Below are 21,446 nucleotides of genomic sequence, written 5' to 3' on the forward strand. Positions count from 1 at the left end.
AGCAGTGCTGCTGGCATAAGAACTTCGGCCAGAAATTCATTTATGCTGCCATCATGATTATACTCTTGTCAAAGACAGACACTAACCCACATGCCAGCTGGATAACTCACAACACAGGCAAAACTAAGCAAGCTTGAAATATTTATGCAGAAACAATCCCAGCTTTATCTGCTATTCTTTTTCAATGCACCCAAAAGTACAAGAACCACAGCAACTCAATCACATTAACATTAATGCACATTGACCTGTCTTTATGTGCTTTCACCGAGATGATTGCCTACAAATACAAACCTGATGGTGAAACAAGAAACAGGCACCTATAGAGCAACCACTGTGGCTGGATATGTTGGTGACCAGACAAGGAAGTCTCAGAAAACCTCCAGAAGATGAGGAAGTCACCTAAAATGCATCCTTATGTCATCCTTATTTTGCCCTACTGTGCTAGGCAAGGCTAAAGGCAAAAGACAGCCCAATTGCAGGGTTCCCTGTTACTTTTGACAGCTTTACAACGCTGTCAGAGTGCTATTGAGGCGGTTTCACAGAAACACTGGTGACTGCCTCCAATCTCTGCACAATCAGGAAACGTCTGAAAAGGCAACATCTGGACGCAAAGCAGTACAACACCACAGGGAGATGGCTGAGGTGGAAGTTTAGCTCTAGTAGAAACAAGACAAGAAAACTCCATCTGAATTTCATTTCGTTTGATGCAGTCAAGACTCGACTGCAAACCTTCAGCGCTTTCCCGAGCTAACACCACAAAGCACACAAACATTCACCTTTCTGTCACACCCCATTTTCCCACCCACAGAGCCCGTTCGCACTGCTACACTCTTCGCAGCGAGGCTCGGCATCGCCCCGATCCTTGGCTGTAGCGCTGTTACTGAGCACCTCAACTTGGAAGCTTCACGCACGCAGCCCTTGTGAAAAGGGAGGGGGAAAATTCAGCTCCCCACCCGCTGGAGCCCAGCCAAGCCGTCAGAAACCTCACCAGCAGCACCAAGGACATGCTCTCGCTACCCCCCCATCCCGGACCCCCGCACCGTCCCGCTGCCTACCGAGCCAGTAGTGGAGGCGGTAGGCGGCGGCGGCGGCCCGGCGGACGGTGTGTAGCACCAGGTACGCGTCCCCCACGAAGAAGTCGCCGTGGCGGCTGGGGGGCACCGGCACCAGCTCCAGCCGCTCCACCCTCCACACTTGCAGCCCGCTCTGCTGCCCGGCCCCGGCGAACGCCGACGGGGGCCGCTCGGAGGCCATAGCAAAGAGCGGGGAGTAGAGAAGCACCACGAGCAACCCGCCCTTTATAACGCCCTTTATAGCGCCCAGCCCGGCCCCCCAGGAGGAGCGGGGCGGCCCCGCCCGGCAGCCGTCGAGGTGGGAGAGGCACGACCCGGCGCGCAGCGGGATGCGGCTTCCCTGCCCGGCGCAGCGGTTTTGCTACTTTTCCACACGCCTGCTAAACTCACCCGTAGCTGCGGCAGAGGTGGGGTGAGAGGTCCGCCTCCCTTGCTGCTAATGCGTCGTTTTCCTCCATTCTAAAACGAGAAGGAAAAAAAAAAACAAACCCAAACCCCGAAAGCAAAACACAACCAGCCTGACTCCGTACTAACGAGTGCCCCAGTGCTTTGCAGTTTGCTTGTATAATGATCACACCCGCCTTGGTTTTGGAAACTGCTGGTATCAGAATGCAAACAGTTTCTATAGCTTGTGCTTGCTGTCGGGCTGGTTTTACCCCAGATTGGAATGGCAGAGCACAGCTCTCTTTCTCCATCCAGCAGTTTCATTTTGTTTGTCCAGTGCTATAAGGAAGCTTTTTGTAAGAGTAAAATCTTGTCTCTTTTGGAAGATGCTAGATGAAGCCCAGAATGTATATAAATCCTTTCTCAGAAAATGGAAAAAGCACTGTGCTGCTGTTTTTCAACACCACACAACAACAGCCCAGAAGGTTTGAACCCACCTTGTCTATAAATGGTTGGTACATCATCCTGGCAGGCCATCACAACATGAAAATTACAGCAAATCACTGTTTTCATCTGATATTGATAAGAGGTAGATTAATCTGGGAAGGATACAGGTAGAAACAGCTGAAACTGTCAGTATATTGAAATACAGGTTTCAGAGAGGGTTTTGCTTAGAATCATCATGTTATTCACCTGGATGAGTTTTGAAGCTTATGATTTCCCAAATGTGTTGTTTTATGGAGTTAACACGAGAAGAGTGCAGATATCCACCCGTGGGCAGTTCAGGGCTACCTCAATAGCAGGTACTAGAGGCACTGCTATAAGCAACAAAGCAGCTGGAGGCATCTTCTCTGGAAAAAAAAAGTTAAAAAAAGCACCACATCTAAGAAATCTAATTATCTTCCCTGCCTTCTTTCTGTACCGTCTGATGCACAGTTTAGCTATGAGGGAAAAGATGCTGTTACACAATGCGTACCTACTCCCATGTTCCATTTTGGTGAGCATCCTCTCATCAGCTTGCCAAACAGAGGTGTACAGGCACCCTAAGCTCTATCCCCACTGTTTAAAAAGAACCTGCAGGCGTTCTGCTTTGTCCGAGCTCCAGCTAAACATGTCACAGCTCACCTTCAGCAGTTCATGGCTAAGCATCTTATCCCTCATTCTTCCAGGGCTGCAGGGACCCTGCTTGATAAAGCACTATGCCTCCCAAATGAAATGCCTTTCTTCAGACTGTTCACCATATGAAGAAGAAAAACTTCAGGAAGAGCAGCCAAAAAATTCCAGCAGTTCCAGTTTCAATACAGTATCAGATGTTTTGAAATATTCATAAATGATTTCTCAAGTTTACCCTTCCATCTATGCCAGTTGTTCCTTTCACTTTTAGTCACATAATTACATGAAGCAGATTTTTTCATATCATGCCTTTTTGCATTCTTGTGCATTAGTTTGCTTTGGTCAGTGCAGGTAGAACTTACCACAAACTCTGTAATTGTAGGGCTTTACTAGTGCTTTTGAAGTTGGCCAGTTGGACTTGCTTTGGAACTGCACTGAGTTTTGCCCATACATGAACTCAAAGCAGTCTGGTATTATTCAGCCTCACGTCTCCTACCTGTTCTGCCTGTCTTGCCAAGCTGAGATTGCGCACAGATAGCACAGGCCAGTTGGTCAAATTTACATCTCCTTATTCTAGCTTTACATTTTCAGATCACAGTCAATCACAGATCAAATGCTGCTCTCAGCTGTAATCCCCCTTGCTGTCATGAGATCCACACTAATGCTGTTTGTTCAGCATTGACTGTGCCCAGTATCACACACCAATGGCCAAAGGTTAAAGACACAAGAATAGTTTGTTTTGTCTCAAAGTCTGTGGCATTACTTGGACACAAAGGATGTTAATACTGACACCAGAGTTTTCTCATGCCAAAATTTGACTTCTTGGGATTATGAACTATATAATCAGTGACTGGCTTCTCAAAGAAAACCTTCAGTTGAAGTGACAAGATGCTTGTTTTCACTCTTCAATATTAATTTTTATCTGTTTGCAAATCTTGCTTTTGCAATCTCCCTTCTTAAGAAAGTAGTACTGTCTTTTGTCTTGGCCCATTTCCATTTATTTTTTTCTTTAGCAAAAATAAGCACCGGAAGTGTTAACATTACAGATTTTCATAACATTTTAAATATAAAAAGCTTTCCAACATGCAGTTATTCAAAAGCAAAAATTCAGAGAAAAATGAAAAGTATCCCCGGATTTGTACATTCAGAAAAAATATTTTAAATTACTTTTTATGTGCCTCTGCATGTTTTTTGATGTAGTATTTGAAGTGGAGACGACTACAAAACATTATTGGTTTTGTGACTCAGAAGTCCTGCGTCAAATTGTAATTACTGCCCTCAGTAGAAATTGCACTGTAATGGACTTTCAGACCACCTTAACTTGTCAGAGATTTCTGTTCTAAGTTCCTAAACATCATGTTTTGCTGATCAACTGTGGCTTTCTAGAAGGGTGGCAGAGGCCTAGTGCTGTGTCAGCTTTGGAGTAACAAAGGGAAATAAATTTGCCTCACACCCTTTTCTCGGGGGGGAGGTCAGGTACAGCAATCAGCTCCTGTTGCAGACCAGGAACACAAAACTGTAGATTTCTACCTGCTTGATTGCACTGCTTGAGGTGTGGCCATCTTTAAATGCCTACTTTTTTCCCAGGAACTGGAAGGTCACACAGGAGTGTCAGAAGGTGTTCCTGCTCCTCATTTAGTCCTTAAAACAGTGGAGATAGATACAAACACGGTGAGTTCAAAGGTTTGATATGACAGAGAATCAAGGACTTGTGAAAAAATTTACCATTTGATTTTGCTCACTTACTTCCAAATTCTTTTGTTGCATTAAGGGATCTTCTTCCCTTACAGTATTGTTGCAATATACTGCTTATATGCAGGGTGTGGGTGCATATACACATCTGAAAAAACAGAATGCAATGTGCCGAGTTCTGATTTTTGTCCCAGTCTGGGGTAGGGATTGCAACAAAACAAAGTGGTGCTTGCAGGTGATATGCACAAGGAACCCAAATGAGCTTCCAGAAACTAAGCCCCATCATCTTTTCAAGTAGGAATAACTTTCAGTATGGATTGCTGGAGTCTAAGGTTATAGTCCTTCTACAAGGCTGGTGCCCAGCATTGAATTAATATTCCAGGAACTAACAATGGAAGGAATGAGAAGGGAATGTGAGGAGAGAATATTTTCAAATGTCACAAGTGTTTCCTTCTACAAAGCTTATTTCTTCTTCACCATGTATGCCAAATACCCTCTTGAACTCTGTGACCCTACCTCAACAATGGGACTACAGATGTTTAACTCCAGTTTCATGTTACAAAGTTTGCTGTACACAGAGTATGTATGTCAAAAGCACACTCCTGCCCAGTTGCAGAAGTCAGCCCGTCCTCATCTGTTCTGTTGCTGACTCAAGTGTTATTTCAGATTTATCCCACATCAATAAGTCAGTTCACAGATCTAAGCTAAATTCCTATTTCTGATATACTCCTAAAAAAAAAAAAAGCCCAAAATCACTGATACTGTATGAGCAGAAGGAGAATTAGACCATACAGCTTAAAAAGCAGTTGTCAAAACCAGGCTTTAGAATGATGTTACACTCGCTAATTCTTTCCATTCTCTCATCACCCCTCAAACCATCCTGCTCAATAGTCCAGCTTTAGCAAATATAGAACCTGCTGAAGGAAGACTGAAACCCAGCTTTCCTCCTCACTGGCAAAGTTTGAGTGGGGAGGCTACTAACTAGATGAGAGGTATGCAGAGCTTCAACCCATCCCCTAACATAAGCAGTCAGTCCTCCTTTACCATCTAGAGAAGAGTCTGGTTTTAATCCTCCAAGTCCAGAGCAAATAAAGAGCTTTAGTGCACAGCAGGTATCTAAGGCATAGAGAGGGTAGGATCACAGCTATGCTATGTGATCCACTTGGCAAGTGGCTGTCTCCTGCCTACATCCTGCCCTGCTTGTGTGAGTGCTCTCTCACTCACTATGGCAGTGTCTGTGCCCCTGTACAGGCAGTGAGGGATTCTTCAGTGGCACTCACCACTTTCAGTGGTACAGGTAAGGACACTGCATGCCCAGCAGCTCAGAAGCTCTAACTCTCCAAATTCATTCTGCAGCAGTGGTGCTGGAAACATTCTGAATATTGGCTTCTGTCAAAGCATCTGGGAAAACATTTTTGACACTGGGCTAGTGAGAAGTGAGGTATATTACATCTCCGTGCACCTTTTGTACGTTCTTCCCCTGAAATGTTCAATGAGGAGCATTAAAGTTTAATCAAGAAATTCTGATTATATGTTATCCCAAGCCACAGTATATTGTATCTCAAGGAGTCAGAAACAGGGAATTGAAGCACTCCTTCAGCAATCCTTTCTCTTCCAAGAGACAGGAGGTCTCCTTTATGTTGATACAACATTTTGTTGTGTGTCATGGGAATAGACAAGATTCAGAAAAACATTCTCAGACTCACAATTTTACCCACCTTGGCTATCTAGACAGAGAAATACTGTCATTCACATCAATGATTTATCAGCCTGTCCACGTTTCCTGCTCATTTGGTCTGCCATAGGAATAAATCATGCTGTTCTCTATGAATACACAGCTCAGTGAGTTTCACCAAAATAATCCCACTGGTCCTTAGGTTTGCTTCCTTATGTTACAGTCATCTCAAGTCTGGTGGGGAAAAACTCCAACTCTTTGCAGAGTTCAAGTTTTCGATGAATCAGTGAAAAATGGAAAGGCCACTCCTTATTAAGGAAGATTCAGAAGTATTGACCAGAAATTGTTCATCAGAAAGTTTAATTGAAACCCTTTATATCTGTTGATAACTTCAATTATTGCTATAAAATCTCTTTCTTTTACCAATTCCCACAGTATTGCTGGGATTCAGTGTGCACACTGCTCTGTGAAACAAGATGCCCCATGAAAAATGGTTGGTTGCATTCGTGTCATTCACATGGTGCACCAAAGGTTACACCCTGTCATAACACAGAGCTCAGTATCAGCTGATTGCTCCAGCTCCTCTATCTGTTTTAGAAGTGTGACAATGTGTAAGATAGATTGGTGACTTTTTTTCCGTTACAGAAGATGAAGCAACATCACTTTGCATCACAGAGGATGGAAGGCAGTAGGGAGCCCAGCCTTGATTTCTTGCTTGCTTTCTCACATAAAATTAAAATACATGGCCTAAAAGGGCTAAGTATGAGGTAGTTACAGAATTTGTCTGCATAGACTGACATTCTGCAAGTGCCAAATAGTGGTATTTATTCATTTTGGATTTGAAAATACTGTACTTCTGGTCTTACTATAATTTCAGAATGATTTTTTGATTGCCAAGAAGTGATAATTGAAGTTTCTTATTTGTATGTTACAGCATACTGGTTTTGATGATGGTTTAAGTGATTTTTGAATACTTGGAAAAAACAGGAAACTGACCCATTCCCATTTACCATCAGCACAGTAATTGAAGTTAAAAGCATCTAAGTAAAACAAAGGAAAAGAGGTTTACCCAAACACGAGAAATAAGCAACAATTTGAAGAAAGCACAGTCATCGTCTGGATCCATTAATTCAATATGCAACATCCATTAAGCTCATAGATAACTCTACAGCAAGATATCCTTAAATTTGTGGAAGGAGTGCCTGAAGTGTTGTAATTATACCAGCACAAAACACTAAGATCACTAACAAGAGTCCTGTCGCAGCATCTTGAAATAAACACCCTCAGCACTGCTTCAGTTGAAGAGGGCAGGAAAGCTACTGAGTAGTTTCTAAGGTCACTGACATTTATTGGAGATCTGCCCACTGAGTTTAGCAGTTCTAAAAGCAAAGCTGTCTGAAGGAGAACAAAGGCATCCCTAAATTTGTTTCTATATCAGGGTCACCAGATTTATAAAATCAACTTCTTTTTCTCTGAAATATTGCAAGAATACAAATTTGCTAAAAAGCTGCTGAGATATGCAGACCTGCAGGAGGCAGCTTCTAAAACAATTATCTTTCGGTACTGCATGTTCAAGATGAGGTCTTGTTGCTGCCCATGAGGCCTAAGAAAGATCTATTTTAAATCAAAGCTTGGGACTGATTTCTGTTTCAAAAGTTTGAGACATGCTTACTGAAAAAGGGCCCAACCTCCCTGTTTTCCGAATAGCACTATGCATAGAAAGCATGGAGCCTATTGTTCTAGAGAAGGCATGTCCTCAGGGACACAACAGACCCTGTTCTGACTCTAATTTGATTGTCCACTATAAAAGTGTGGATACCCAATAAAATAAAATGGAAGGTAAAATGCTTAATTGATGTGAGACAGTGAAATGTTCAGATTATTTACACACCCTCAATCCTAGCTAGCATTAGTCATAGTTCCCAGAATAGATGAATCCAATAAGAGCTCCAATATTTATCCCCCCCATTTCCTTTGTGTCAATGATACTGTATATATTTGTGCTCCCAAACAGAACTACAGCATTTGCGTCTTACAGAATAAAACAACTGAACAGCTATAAAGCACCTTTAGTTCTTCAGCTTATCCCCCAGATCATTAGTTTAGGTACCTCTTTTCCCTGGGTCTCCAGTTTATCCTGCTAACATAATCCCATCCCACCATCCTGGTGCAATGTTCTGAGGTCTCTGGCACTCTCCTGTCCTATGTTTCCAAGCTCTGCTCTGGAGCTTTCTCAACTAGATCTGTCTAGAAGCCAAACGTAAATATTGTCGCTATCCAAACCATTCCTTCTTCCTATATGACTTCTTGGAGCATATTTCTCAAAATACTACTTTTAAAAATAAAATCCTGAACAGAATAAAAGACTAGGAGATGCCCACCCTTATGGGACCTACAGTGGTGTGAAACTGTGATAAACTGTGTGATGACAGGTAAAAACCAAACCAAACCAACCAAACCAGAGCAATGAAGTCAAGAAATAAATTAATAAATTTCATGTTCTTATTTCCTCAATGACACAGCAACACAACACTATGCACATTGGACTGTGTGCTTGAAGTTCCAGATCTGGAAGTCACTTAAGGCTTTGCTCAACTCTTCCTATAGTCAAGAGAAACACGTTCCTTGATCAGTGCAAGGTAGCCAACATCACAGTATCACAGTATCACAGTAGGTTAGAGATTGGAAGGGACCTCAAAAGATCATCTAGTCCAATCCCCCTGCCGGAGCAGGAACATTATGTATTCCAAAGCCTCTGGGTGCTTGGGCTCATGTTTCACACAGGCCATGCCAACCAGTTTTTAGAGACATGATCAGAGTGAAGAGTGCATATTGATACACTATTTTAAGGCTATTATATTCCCTTTCCTTCCTTGCTTTTTCCACAAGGTCAGAAAATTTCCTCTGTTTTGGAAAAGAAAAATCCCTTTGGTATCCTTTGCCTTTCTCTGTTTCTAGTTATTTTCACCAATAACACTGTTTGCTATTTACTTTCAAAGGTACAGAATCATGAAGAAAGATTACCCTGTCAGGGAAACACGTACAGGAACACATCTGTGTATGTCTCCATGTTTTGACTTTCCACTGGTGCCAGGTGATTGCTGTTTTCCTATGCATATCTTGAGATGAACATTCAAGGAATATCATCACTACTTGGCTACTATCTTCTTCAACTACGTAGGAAGAAAAAGAAAATAACTGTTTCTCTTTACAAAGTAAAATATGAGAGGTAGAGTCAGCTGTCTGCTATTACAGATAAGTTTATTGTACTAAGTATAATTTTAGTACAACCTACATGACAGACACTTCCTTGTTTTATTTTTCCAACTAAGAAAAGGCCTCTGTGGAGGAAAAGTAGCACTTCAATGTTTATAAAGCTTCATGTTTAAAACAGTTACAGAACAGACCTTGTGTGTTTCATGCTCTGCCTGTTGGTTTGTAACTTGAGGAAATCCCATGGTATTAAAACTGAACTGGCTTTTTATTAAAAGAACTACGTACAGGCATCCTGCAGCAACAACAGCCTTTCCTGCTGGCCTGTGGGCATCCAGCTGCCCCCTCCAAAGCCCTCTCCCCATAGCTCCCTACTCCCCTTCTCCCAGTCTCCTCTCTGCTTGTTGCCCTTCACCATGGTCTGTGCAAAATTCAGCCAGAGAGCTTCCCACACTTCCTGAGCTGTTGAAGCAGTCGGCGGCGAAGTAAGACAGTATTAGTCTTACCTAAATGAACACTTCTCATTTCAGCTTCACTCATTTATTTAGCATTGCAAGCTCTCCTATGTGTCTCTTTGGATGCAGTTAGTGCCTTTCTGAAAACAGTCCCTTTTGAATAAAAACAAATTAGTATTTTTCTTCCTGAGATGAACTAACCAGAAAAGTGTTGGCTAGCTGCAGCTGTGTTACAAAGGTAATAAAATTACTCTGTTATCACCGTAACATGATAAGGTATAATGCAATGCTCAAAGCAATGATTAATGGAGCAGAGAAGTATCTGGCAGAAAATGATTCTTTACATTTTTTTCCAGTATGTTAATTTTAATTGTGGTCAATACGAGATACTTATTTTTATTATTTCAAGCAAATCTGCTATCTGCAATCAGCTTTTGTAAATCAGGTCTCAAAAAGATCTTCATAGAATCATAGAAAGTTTTGGGTTGAAAGGGACCTTAAAGCTCATCTAGTTCTCCACTGCCTCCACCACAGGCATCTCCACTGCCACAGGCAAGGACACCTTCCAGTAGCCCCGTCCAACCTGGCCTTGAACACTGCCAGGGATGGGGCAGCCACACAATTCTTTAAACTTAGATTGTTAGCCAACTGTTAGGTTGACTGTTTCATGTCTATTTATGAATTTGTTCCACAGGAAAGGCATGAGATTTGGTATTTCAAAGGCTTAGTGTGACAAGGATATTAATACTTTCAGTACTGACAGTACTTTCTGCTGACCAGCTGAGTACTCCATGTGTGTGTGCTTAATTTTTCAAATGTATGTGTTTGTGATGGAGGAAGGATAGAGAAAATTGTCTTTTAGTTGAATTTGGGCATAAATTCATGGCAAATGAAATATAAAAAACTTACAGAAATGTTGACATAGCTTAGACTGGAATTAGGAGTCCTGTGTATAATTCAAACACTGATTTTAATCTGCATGGTAATCATTCACATGAGTAGGTAAATCATTCACATGGTTAAATCTAGCCCAAAATACTTTAGGGATAACATTGAATGTGCAGTGAGAGGGTGGAGGACATCCTGAACAGAGGCCTTAAAAGCTTTCTGTCTGTTTTATAGTAAAGGGTAAGTTTTATACATGTGAGGGATGTTTTTATTAATAACCTACAGAATCTACTAATATGTCTTTATAGAGTCAGTATGCATGGGTGGCAGATCTGAGAAACTTGTGAAACACTTGCTTCTTGTGGTCATTTTTGAGATCACAGTATTTACAGTAAACCTGTAACCCTGCCTCATCCATTTAGTATTTTAGAAAGTATTGATATTCACTCTCCGCATTTATATAAGCTGTAGAGGTTTTCATAAAGCATTTCTAAAGGAACAATCCAATAGTGCTGCCTCAAACAAAAGTATTCACCTCAGTAAGCCTGTTCCAAAGTACACCAAAGTCAATGGAAGAGTACCAATGGACTAAAACAGATTTTAGATCACTTGGCATTGTTGGTGATGGATACTGGTCATTTCTCATACACTGGAGCAAGAGGTGACTACGCCACAGTTGACTGTGTGCCAAATGGCTGATGTAGCTGTCAGCAAGATTTACAGGGCATTTGCACCCCCACAATGAGAATGCAAAAATAACAAGGATTAAGAGATTTTACATGTATCTCCAGCTGCTGAGGCATGAGGACACCGCTTCAGCCAGTCCTTGATACAAACCCCACATTTCAAGAGCTTTGCAAAGCGTGTGAGAGGAGATGGAGATCAATCTGAATGGCAAACAGCTCTGAGCGGGGAGCCTCAGCCCCCTTTGGACTCTGACAGAACTCCAGTTCTAAGGTGGGGCCAGCATGAAGAGTTACCACAATGCTCTGCTCAGGTTCTCTGTTTCATCCAGGTGCAGCTGTAAACCTTTGCAATGGAGAGTAGTACACGGAGACACAACAAAAGGCTGGTGGGCTCTGCTGGGTGCTGGAGTGCACCGAGCCAACAGTGCAGCAGATGCAGAACTGCTGTCCGGAGAGCACCTAAATCTCCATGTTGAACAGCACCATCACCAATTCCTACAGACCAAGCCACTGCATTGTACTGGTAAGCCTGGCAGGGTAATGGGGGTTTCTAGCTGCACAGCTGGATGGCAGCATTACATCTGCCCTTCACAAAAGCGTCAGCTGGATGTCACACACCTGTGGAAATCTGGAAGCAAGGTATCTATCCTGTCACTAGCAGTAATGGTCTTTAAGCCGCTTCCTACCAAACCTGTGCTGTTAGAGAAGAAAACTTCATACTTCTTTATAGGGTTCTTAACAGGAACAGTTTTTTGCTTAGTTGTATATATTGCGTATGATAAAGGTGTATAGTGTAATTGCATCAAAACAGTTGAACAAAAAGCCAGCATTTTCAAGGCACTGTTCGTTATGTTTACAACTCTCAGTTTAGGTTCTTAGGACATCTGTTATTGGATATTTAGAAGTAAAGAGCATTATCCATGCATAAATAGACTTATTGCAGGTACCTTGGTTTCCTTAATAGCCTTATGTACCCCAGAGGCTCTAGCAACTTGTGCTCTCCTCAGCGCAGAGCAGCTCTGTGGCTTTTTTCCTGGCTCCTCTAATTAAAGAGTGAAGTTGCCTAAGCCAGGAAATGAGTGTCCGTAACATGCCCGTCTGTCTCACTTCCCACTGCAAGCAAACACAAGGGTCAAAAAGGATCAGAATGAAGATACACCTCTGTCATCTACATTTTTAAAGACAAGGTGTCATGCACAGATGTCAAAGACAAGTTTATTCCTTTTTTTCCTCAAGAACACTGGAAATACCTCCACATGTGTGATAAGAGATCAAGGTTACCTGTAAGAGTTGGCTGTAATGGACTCTTCCCTCATGCTTTTGGGGCAATTCATTTACCTGCTCTGGGCTTCTTTTTCCCCATCTGCAAAAAGACAAAGTCAGTGGCATTCCTTTGAAGGACTGCTATGGGCATCATATTATTATACTGTCACCTCTATTGCTATGTGTAAGCCTAGCTAAATTTTTATCATTATCCATGATAGCATAAATAAAATGCTATTATATTATGATTATGTCTACCAAAAAGAGGTCCAGATCCTAATAACTTCTGAAATAGAATTTGTCCTAAATCTTTCCTTTGCCATGCACAGAGAAAGCATCATTTCCCAGACTGGGTTTGCCTCATGTTCAGAAAATAGGGTATTCCCAGGCAGACTAGTGACTTTATTCTTTCCAAACCCAAATGTGAGGAACCCCAAATTTCAACCAAGTGTCTGGAGATGTCCCTGCCTTGTAGGAAGCTCTCTTTAACAAAAAATATGCTCTTTTCTAGTATGAGCATTTTATACTTTTTGTCTTTTTCACTAAGCGTTACATCTGGGAGATTCTGGAGAAACGCCAGTGCACACAGAGTCATGAGATTATTGCTTAAGGGATTCTTCCTAGCATCCCAGGCTTTCCACAGTGATGTGTAGCTTTTTGTCTTTTGGAAGGGGCAAAATAATCCAACATACAATTTCCTTATGCTAAATCACTATCTGAAGTGCACTTTTTGTGTAGCTTATTTACCGTTTAAATCTAGAGATTTGAGTCCAAGTCTAGCTCTGGATATGCCTCTAAAGTCCTCAGCAATACAGACTATGACTAAAAAGTGCTTCTGTTTCACTCAACACCCCCCTACACTGATTATAATAGGAATTCAAACTATCTGACCATGTTGAGATTTCAGCTGTCAATCCTTAGTAATTAACAGTTCCTATGAAAGGAAGAAGTGTAGGAGATTCATTCTGGCACTATCTGCTGATCACCAGCACTTGGGTGGCAAGGACAGGGAGTTTTCAAAGTAAGTTCATGATGGCACTCAGCCTCTCTAGTTCTCAGGACTGTGATGGGCTGTGCCATTTATTTTACCTTCAGATACTTGAGGGACTAGTTAGAGAAAAGAATCAATGAATTAAAGACTTAGTAAGTAATTTTTAGCAATACAGAGAAATATATATATAGAGAGAAATTTGTTAAGCAGAAAGAGATAGTAATACTGCCTTTCATGTTACATCAGAAATCAGAACCTGATAAGGGAAAGAGGTAAAATACTCACTAATAAACCAGACAAAGTGCATTTAGTGTGTTTCTGTTCCATGCTGGTGTTTACAGTAAACCCCAGGCATTTTGTTAAAATATGTGAACATCACTGATAAAGGGGGCTCTCTGTGCCAGGTTTTGTACTGTTTGATCTAAGACTGCTTTGTTACAGTGGGCCAGGGCTCTCAAACACCTCATACCTGACATCACAGGATATACAAAAGACACAACTCAGGACCACTAGTGTCTTCCATAGCATGTGAGATGAACATATTTCTTAGGACCAGAGGGTTGCTACGTTAATGTGGATAATGGTATGGAATCCATATCACATTGCTTTCTTTTGAGCACCATTCTGTATAGGCTGAAGTTCCTGTGAAAGGAAAAACATTGACATTTAAATACAGCCATCACCCTACAAGGTCATATGAAGCTAATGCCAAACATGATGGGAGAAAATGCAGGTTTACAGCAAACTGTAAAAATGAGATGAAGCAGTGAAAATGTGTGGTTTGCAACACTGATCTTTGTGGAATAGCCTGTGCATCTTGGCAAAATGCACCCGTCTGAGCACGGTCAGAATCTGTATGTCTGCTTGTCATATCTCTTGAAAGAGATTACTCTTGAGGAGTAACCCTTACTCAAAGCAGGATCTTGGTGAGCGGTTTTCTAAGGCAAGTAGAAAGTGGGACAGCTTTTTAATGTGTTAGGAGACACATTTTTAGCTGCCAGCACACCTGTCCTTCAATGTTCCTGGGTTGTTAACACTTTACAGTGCCCTCCAACACAGTCCCCATGCCTGGCTGCCAGAGTCCTGGGGGGGAAACTTCCCATAGAATACACCATTTTTTTCCATCTCGTCTACAACAAACTTCTCATGGGTGGAAACGCTGACGTTCTCATTGATGATCCAAAACACTCTGAAATCATTGTAATTCAGAAGTAATACTACTACTAGTAATAAAAATAATTAGAATAGTAATTTTAAAAAGCTTTTGATTCAGAGAAAAACAGAAAGTTGTCTTTTAATCAACTACCTGTAAATGAAGCAGATTTAGGTGGCCAGGGATTCTTTGGTAGCAGCAGCCATGTATCCCATTTGTTTTCACAAGTCTTGTATGTAAGAAATCTCCGACCAGAGTTCTTTTGCTTTCCTTTCAGTGGTTCAAGTCCAGGATCTGAAAATAATAAGTAAACAGTATTTATAAGCTATATGACAAACTATCTGGGATTTGAAAAACAGTGTTTATTGTTTACCAGATAGGATTGCACAAAAAGAGAACCCAGATATATACAGTAAAGATTATAAGCAAAAAAATACTCTGTCCATGGCCTTGCTGTGAATGTACAAAGAAAGTAGTGGTTTATATGCCATGGTATGTATGTGTGCGTGTGTTTTGACTAATGTGTAGTTAATTATTTTCAAATAAGTTATCCTTAGAAGAGGTCAAGCTACAAAATTTACACTAAAGGGCAGACATCCCATTATGGACTATCCACCACAGCAGGAATGCAGATATGGACTATTGTATCTACAATGAGGATAACAGACATTGGACTTGACTCAGTTGCCTGGGAGTAAACCACCATTACAAGGTTGAAATTTCAGTCTTATCAGCAAGTCTACATTGGGAAGCAGAGTTTTTGAGCTAATTATCCTGCTTGTATCAGGTATCATTAAAGCTTAGTGTCTTTGCCTGAGTGAACTAGTGTATTTTCTGTAATCCAAGCCTGTTATTTAGAGTTAGGAAGCAGACTGTCTCTGATATTGACACTTAGGAGAAAATATTGCTCTTTGGTCTTCAAGCTTCTTTTGAGGTCACTGTGAGTTAGAGGGGTTCTACACCCGTTACTCCTGCTCCCTACTGTTCACATACTGATCTCTAATTTCTTTAACACAGTGAATGTCAAGGACTTACCTCTGTTTAAATTCTGTGATATTAACTTCAGATTTAAAGGATCTCTGGAGTAACTTGTCACAAAATTTGGTAAATTAGCTTCATACTGCACTTGAAAAGAAAAATACATGATAACACCAGATAAATTGTCAAGCCCACAATCACAACATTAAAGTCAATAGTGGAGTAAACTTTACATGTTGAACTTAGGTAAGGTAAAAAATATACCCATAACATTTCTGTTCAAAAAATGCAAGGCTTAAGAAATTCAGTTAACTGTTAATTAACTTGTGAATAAGTTATGGTTTTTCATTACACTAAAGTTCTTCACTTACACAACTCCTATAGTCCTGTTCTCAAAAGAGTCCAGTGTCCTCCTATGACCATACAGATGAGGAACAACAGAAACAGAACACCCTTCTAGAGAAAGGAGCTGTGATACTAAAAGCACAGGGGGTACAATTTCTTGGAATAAATATGTTGCATGCTTTAGAGTTATTTGCATTTTTTTTCAAACCTTTCCAGTGAATTTTATTAATCATTAGCACACCCTGCAGTCATCTGTATTACAATGAGCTTATGAGCTTTCTGTTGCTGGGAGAACTTAGGAGAGGGCTAAAAGGAAGGCTGAAACAAGGTGGGGGTCATTGAACATCAATGACACATCATTTCTTAGGTATGTGTTCTCACTGCTTGGAATCAAATGTGATTTTTGCATTTAAAGTGGATAGGATTTTAAAATAACTGGTAATGCTTCCTGCCAGTTGTGAAAGGAAATTGTGAGTTTGGCTGCTGGTAGTGCTGCTTTCTGCCAAAGCACATTTTGCAGAGTCATGTAAGTGCAGGAGAAGATATGCTACTGTCACACTGGTCTTAAAGTATTTCCAAGAAAAAGTATCTTAAAAGGGTGAGTTTGCTCCATCAGCCCATTCATGCAAAGCAATCTGTTGCCTCGTGCAGATCACTTATATTAGACTACATTGCTAGGCAGACAGTTTTGACTGATAGTTTCCCCTGATCTTCACAGATGGGAGTGAATAATGCGATTTTTTTGTGAGTTACAAGATAGAAAATCAATAACCATGATGTTTAGGAAGTATCAGTATCATCTGCATGAATAGGAAGATATGTTAAGTGAACAGATAAAACGGTGGGGTTAGGCAGCAGGATGGATATGTGAAGTCAGGGAGGGAACATAAATGGTGTGCAATGTTACATGTTGAAAACTTGATGGTAGTGAATGTTTAACTGTGGATTGATGGGTGTGATACATATCAGAAGTATACAAGGGAGAATGCTGCAAGGAGAAAGAAACACTGTACATTATTAATTGTCCTGGTTTCAGCTGTAACAGTTAATTTTATTTCTAGTAGGTGGTATAGGGCTGTGTTTTGGCTTCAGTCTGAGAACAATGCTGATAACACACCGGTGTTTTAGTTGTTGCTCCGTAGCTCTTACTCTGAGCAAGGACTTTTCAGTCTCTCATGTTCTGTGAGTGGGGAGGGGGACAGGAAGCCGGGAGGAAGCACAGACAGGACACCTGACCCAAACTAGCCAAAGGGATATTCCGTATCACAGCACATCATGCCAGCATATAAACTGAGAGGAGTTACCCAGAAGGCTTAGAGTGCTGCTCGGGTTGGGCTAGGTATCAGTCAGCTGGTAGTGAGCAATTTTACTGTGGATCACTTGTGTTTTCTGAGCTTTCATTTCTTCGCTTGTTGTTTCTTCTTATTGTTATTATTGGCATTCTTTCTATTACCACTCTATTTTACTTTATTTATTAAACTGATCTTATCTCAACCCATAGTGTTTACATTATTTGATTCTCTTCCCCATCCCACCCGGACCTGGAGTGCGGGGAAGGAGGGGAGTGAGCAAACAGCTGCGTGGTTCTGAGTTACTAGCTAGGTCTAAACCACAACATTAATTTACATATCTAACTCGCAGCCTTTCTTTTGATACACCCTTTTTCCTAATATTTTTCTGACTGAGTTCTGATTTCCATATAATGTAGCATTTCCCATTGGCCAGAATGCTGAAAAAGAGACTCCTCATCTAAGAGAACACAGAAATTGCCTCTTTTTGTGTGTGCAATATTAAGGGATTTTGGACCAGTGCAGCTAGTCTTTGGGTACATTTCTTATTTAGAGATCTTACACTGAGATTGTTCACTACCTTTTAAACTCCTGATGCTGTATCATTAAGGGTTGTCCCCAGGGGACATTTATTTTAGTGAAGAAAAGTAAAATTCCCTGTAGAGGCAAGTCCTTAGTTCTACTGAATTTCCACCACCATACAGACCGCTACAATTAAGTAGACTGAAGTTCCAGTTGGCCAAAAAGGTAATGGTATGTCAAAGCAAAGAGTCAATATGCAGTGTTTTTTTCCCAATCTCAGGGTGGAGATGCCCTCTACCTCTGGATCAAGTCCTGAAAAGAGTCTGATAATATGGTGTTGTTGCCAGGACCTTAATCTGGAATATTTCATTGCAACTTGCTTTTTCGCTTTTTCTTTATTTTTGTTCAGACTTGCTAACTTATAATTATTTGTTTCATTCAGGTGGAATTTCACCAAAGGAAACCATTACACCTGGCCAGTGACACTGAAATCCCCAAAGAAAGTGCCTGATTCTCAACAAGGACCTGAAAATTGAGGTCACGCTCACAGCTAACTACCTTGGTCGTGTACATATCGTACTTTCTGGAATTAGATTTTGGAGCCACTCAAATTATTAAAGCATTAGTTTTCTCCTGATATAGGATGGGGAAGGTTCTGAAACTCTGAGAACATTTCCTAAGATATGGATGCTATAAATTATCTTGCTATAGTCAGGTCCTTTGTAGTGGTGACTTTAGAAAGCACAACGTTAGAGTTTTGCAAATTTCCATTACTGGTCATGACTTGAGGGAAAACTAAAGACACATTTACTTAAAAAGAAAGGTTTTGTTCAGGTTGTAAGAGAAATTAGCATTTAATTACTATTATGGAAACTTGATCATCTTGAAATAAAGCAAATTTTCCTTGAGACAGAATATTATTGGACAAGTTTCTTTTGGCTGTAATAGCTAACTAGAAGTTTGCTTTTAATTGCTGTAGGTAAACTCAAAACCGGGGAAGTTAAATTCTTGCTATAGCAGCTTGGCAAATAAATGAAGACATGATTTATACTGTCATGAAGACAGAAGGAGGAAAAAGGTATTGTTTTCCATTAAAATGTAACATTGGCTATATGCCACTTATGAGGTTCTTCGATAAACTACATGCCCAAGTATAAATGTTTGCTTTGGCGAAGAAGGGGTTCTGTTTGTTATCTCAGTTTTGTTTCTCGTCTTAGAAATAGTAAGCTCTTTGGGTGAGATTCTTTGAAGGGCTCAGAGGAGAGGAGATTAGAACATCTGTAATTAACCTCTGTAATTAAAAGTTATTTGAATATGGATAACAATGAATCTTAATAAAAGATTATTGTTCTCTCTGTTTTTGTGGCATCTGATTTTAAAATATACTTACACAAACTTTAAAAAATGAGTCCTTGAAAACAAAAATAAAAAAGATCTGAATAAACCCCTTTAGATTTAAGATTTCTCTTCCTTAGCAGTTTTAACGTTAAATGCACTGGTCTAGGGGGAATGCACTGATTCAAGACATATCTTGGATTTTTTAATTTGGCTTGCAATTTTCTTGCCATATTTTATGAGCAACAACGAGCACAGGGAGATGCTGGTGTCAGTTAGGGCTGCTGAAAAATTACCATAAAATACTTCCACCAGCATGTCAAGCTATTCAACTGCTAGCTGTTAATATTGGGGAAAGCATATTACAGGCAGCCATGTCACAGCAAGCTAAAGATGAACTGATTAGCCCTGATGTCCCTATTTCAACTTGCTCTGCCAAATAAAAACCACCTTGTCAGGTACAAAGCACAGCAAAACATAGAGCTCCAAACTTGTACTCATCAGCGTTCCCTGTAGAAATCTTTTTTGCAAACAAAAGCTCACGATCAAAGTTAGATCCCAACTGCGGTAGAAACTGCTGGGTTTTCTTTATTTCTGGCGAGTGAGACTGACATCTAGTGGCTTCATTTACTGATCCCGAGGCATCCTCTCCGTTTCTGCATGTTTTCTTCGTAAGTATGGGATCCAGATACTTTACCTGCCTATAATCATGTAGTCTTCATACATACTAATCTTATACTTGTCATTCTTCACAAACAGTATCTTGGCCTCATAACAGCTGATCCAGGGAAAGCAAGTGACAAAAGGAGGCAAGTCCCTTTTTTCTGAGAGAGGAGAGAACAGCCTGGACCTGACCGTGGAAAGCTGTTGCATGACCATGGACTCAGAGGTCATTTTTGGCTTCGGTTCCCCTTTTCCCTTCCCTCATGACTTCTGAGAAGGGTTGGATGATCTATAGAGCCTGTAGATAAAATCAGCAGACTGCTTTAGCTGTACACCTGTATTGGCTTTGCGTTGCTGCACTGCATTTTGTGGCTGGTAGAAAGGCCAATCAATCGCAGAAAATTTTGATTGACTTTCAAATAAAAATCGTCTCTTGTCTTGGTGAAGGGTGAACATAATAGCCCAATGATGGTTTTTTTGGTTCTCAAATGTTTTAATACCTGTCAAAAAGAAAAAAGAAAACAACACACACATACATACACATATACAACAGAATTTTTGTTATTGACTGTTACTTGCACTCTGGCTATCCCTGTCTGTATAACCTAGTACATTCATTAAAGATAAATGTGTACTTCTAATTTAATGTTATTTCGTACCTATGTTTAGATGAAGAACTACTGCTTTTTTATTCCCTCTTTTGGTTCTGCAAACTAACCTGAAGAAGCAAACTCCCAACCCTAGTGAAACCCCATGTGAAGCCAAAAGCATGGGTATTCAGGACTCTATGCATTCACACCAGCCTCTAGGAACCGGAGCTCTTATTTGTACTTTGCCTGAAATACCCATCACTAAGTAAGAACACAAATACATCCTCCCATTCACATTTTTATTCTTGTCTCATTAAACAGTACATCCTTGAGGGAAGACTAAACCTGTGCAGGGATTTGCACAGTGGGGTTTTGCTGTTAGCTGTGCTGTGCTGGATGCACACTAGCCTCACTTAGCACAAGTAATAGTCTCCATCCTTCCTGATGCATTTTCATGTCTTTCCACATTCCTGGGCCACAACATTAATTAGAGTTGCCCCATTACTATCCTAATATGTGCCCAGGTGTTATGTCTTGCTGTGGGCTATCTCATCAGCCAGTGCCACTCAAGCTTCACCTCTTTGCCCAGAGGGAGAGGGAGGCCCTTTCATATACCCAAAGTTGCCTCTGGGCAGAGTAAAACGCCCTAATAGGTGCAAAGTATTTATCACAGTGGGCAAGCTAGGTCTGTCCTGTCTCTCACTGGTCTTTAAAGAGCTCCTTGTATGCTCTGCAAAATCCACAAGACATAGGTCATTAGGGTATTGTAACAGGCCCCAACACAATACAAACCATTTTTTTCTAGTTCCTTTAATGTTCAATACTTAGGAAACCTAAAGGAAATCTATAACCTTACAACTTTCTGTTCTTTGTGCTTCTTCATTCTGAGGACAGAGTTGTCTTGTGTAAGAGAAGATGGTGGTTCATGGAAGGATAAAGGCAAACGGAAATGTGTCCTGACAAACAAAACTGTGATTCTGAGTAAGGATTTGGGTAGGCAGCTTATTGGAGATAAAGTTAGTTCCCACAAACTGTTTTTGGAAGGTCACATTTTTATCCTCTCTTTTTCAGTTGATTTTGGTTCTCAAGCCATGTTCCAATGCACTGTGCTGTCAATACAGGCTCCTTCAAGTCCAGG

The 21,446-nt window shown here is 40.8% G+C and overlaps 2 protein-coding genes and 1 long non-coding RNA gene across 4 annotated transcripts in view; all 3 read right to left on the bottom strand.

The window, feature by feature from the left end:
* The window catches only part of SCIN (scinderin), a 48,153-nt gene extending 46,848 nt beyond the window's left edge, over positions 1-1,305 (bottom strand). The window contains exon 1 of one of the 2 annotated variants that reach the window (XM_061356481.1): positions 1,041-1,305. In XM_061356481.1, the coding sequence (XP_061212465.1) occupies positions 1,041-1,254 (214 nt within the window). In that variant the 5' untranslated portion in view covers positions 1,255-1,305. The remainder of the gene's footprint in view (positions 1-1,040) is intronic. The other variant, XM_061356482.1, reaches the window with a different exon arrangement.
* A 10,736-nt stretch (positions 1,306-12,041) lies between these two features.
* Positions 12,042-14,064, bottom strand: LOC133213898 (uncharacterized). The gene is made up of 3 exons (XR_009725929.1): positions 13,903-14,064; positions 12,461-12,542; positions 12,042-12,292 (listed from the first exon to the last, which is right to left on the bottom strand). It is a non-coding gene; the product is annotated as an uncharacterized LOC133213898 (long non-coding RNA).
* Positions 14,065-14,731: 667 nt separating this feature from the next.
* LOC133213888 (uncharacterized) lies at positions 14,732-16,719 on the bottom strand. Its single transcript, XM_061356487.1, has 2 exons — positions 15,580-16,719; positions 14,732-14,880 (listed from the first exon to the last, which is right to left on the bottom strand). The coding sequence occupies exons 1-2, from the start codon at positions 15,728-15,730 to the stop codon at positions 14,732-14,734; spliced, it is 300 nt and encodes a 99-aa protein (XP_061212471.1). The 5' UTR covers positions 15,731-16,719.
* Between the last annotated feature and the right edge of the window lie 4,727 nt (positions 16,720-21,446).

Source organism: Neopsephotus bourkii, unplaced genomic scaffold (genome assembly GCF_033783945.1).
Source record: "Neopsephotus bourkii isolate Nb327-2 ecotype Australia unplaced genomic scaffold, CSIRO-AGI_Nbou_v1 NB_855, whole genome shotgun sequence".
Taxonomy (NCBI): Eukaryota; Metazoa; Chordata; class Aves; order Psittaciformes; family Psittacidae; genus Neopsephotus; species Neopsephotus bourkii.

Bases quoted from the DNA above. Each gene is read 5' to 3' on its own strand.
- LOC133213888 (XM_061356487.1), bottom strand. From the start codon at position 15,730: ATGTATTTTTCTTTTCAAGTGCAGTATGAAGCTAATTTACCAAATTTT. The intron at 14,881-15,579 runs GTATGTGAACAG...TATTATTTTCAG, and splicing joins GTTAAAGAAATTAGAGATCA to ATCCTGGACTTGAACCACTG.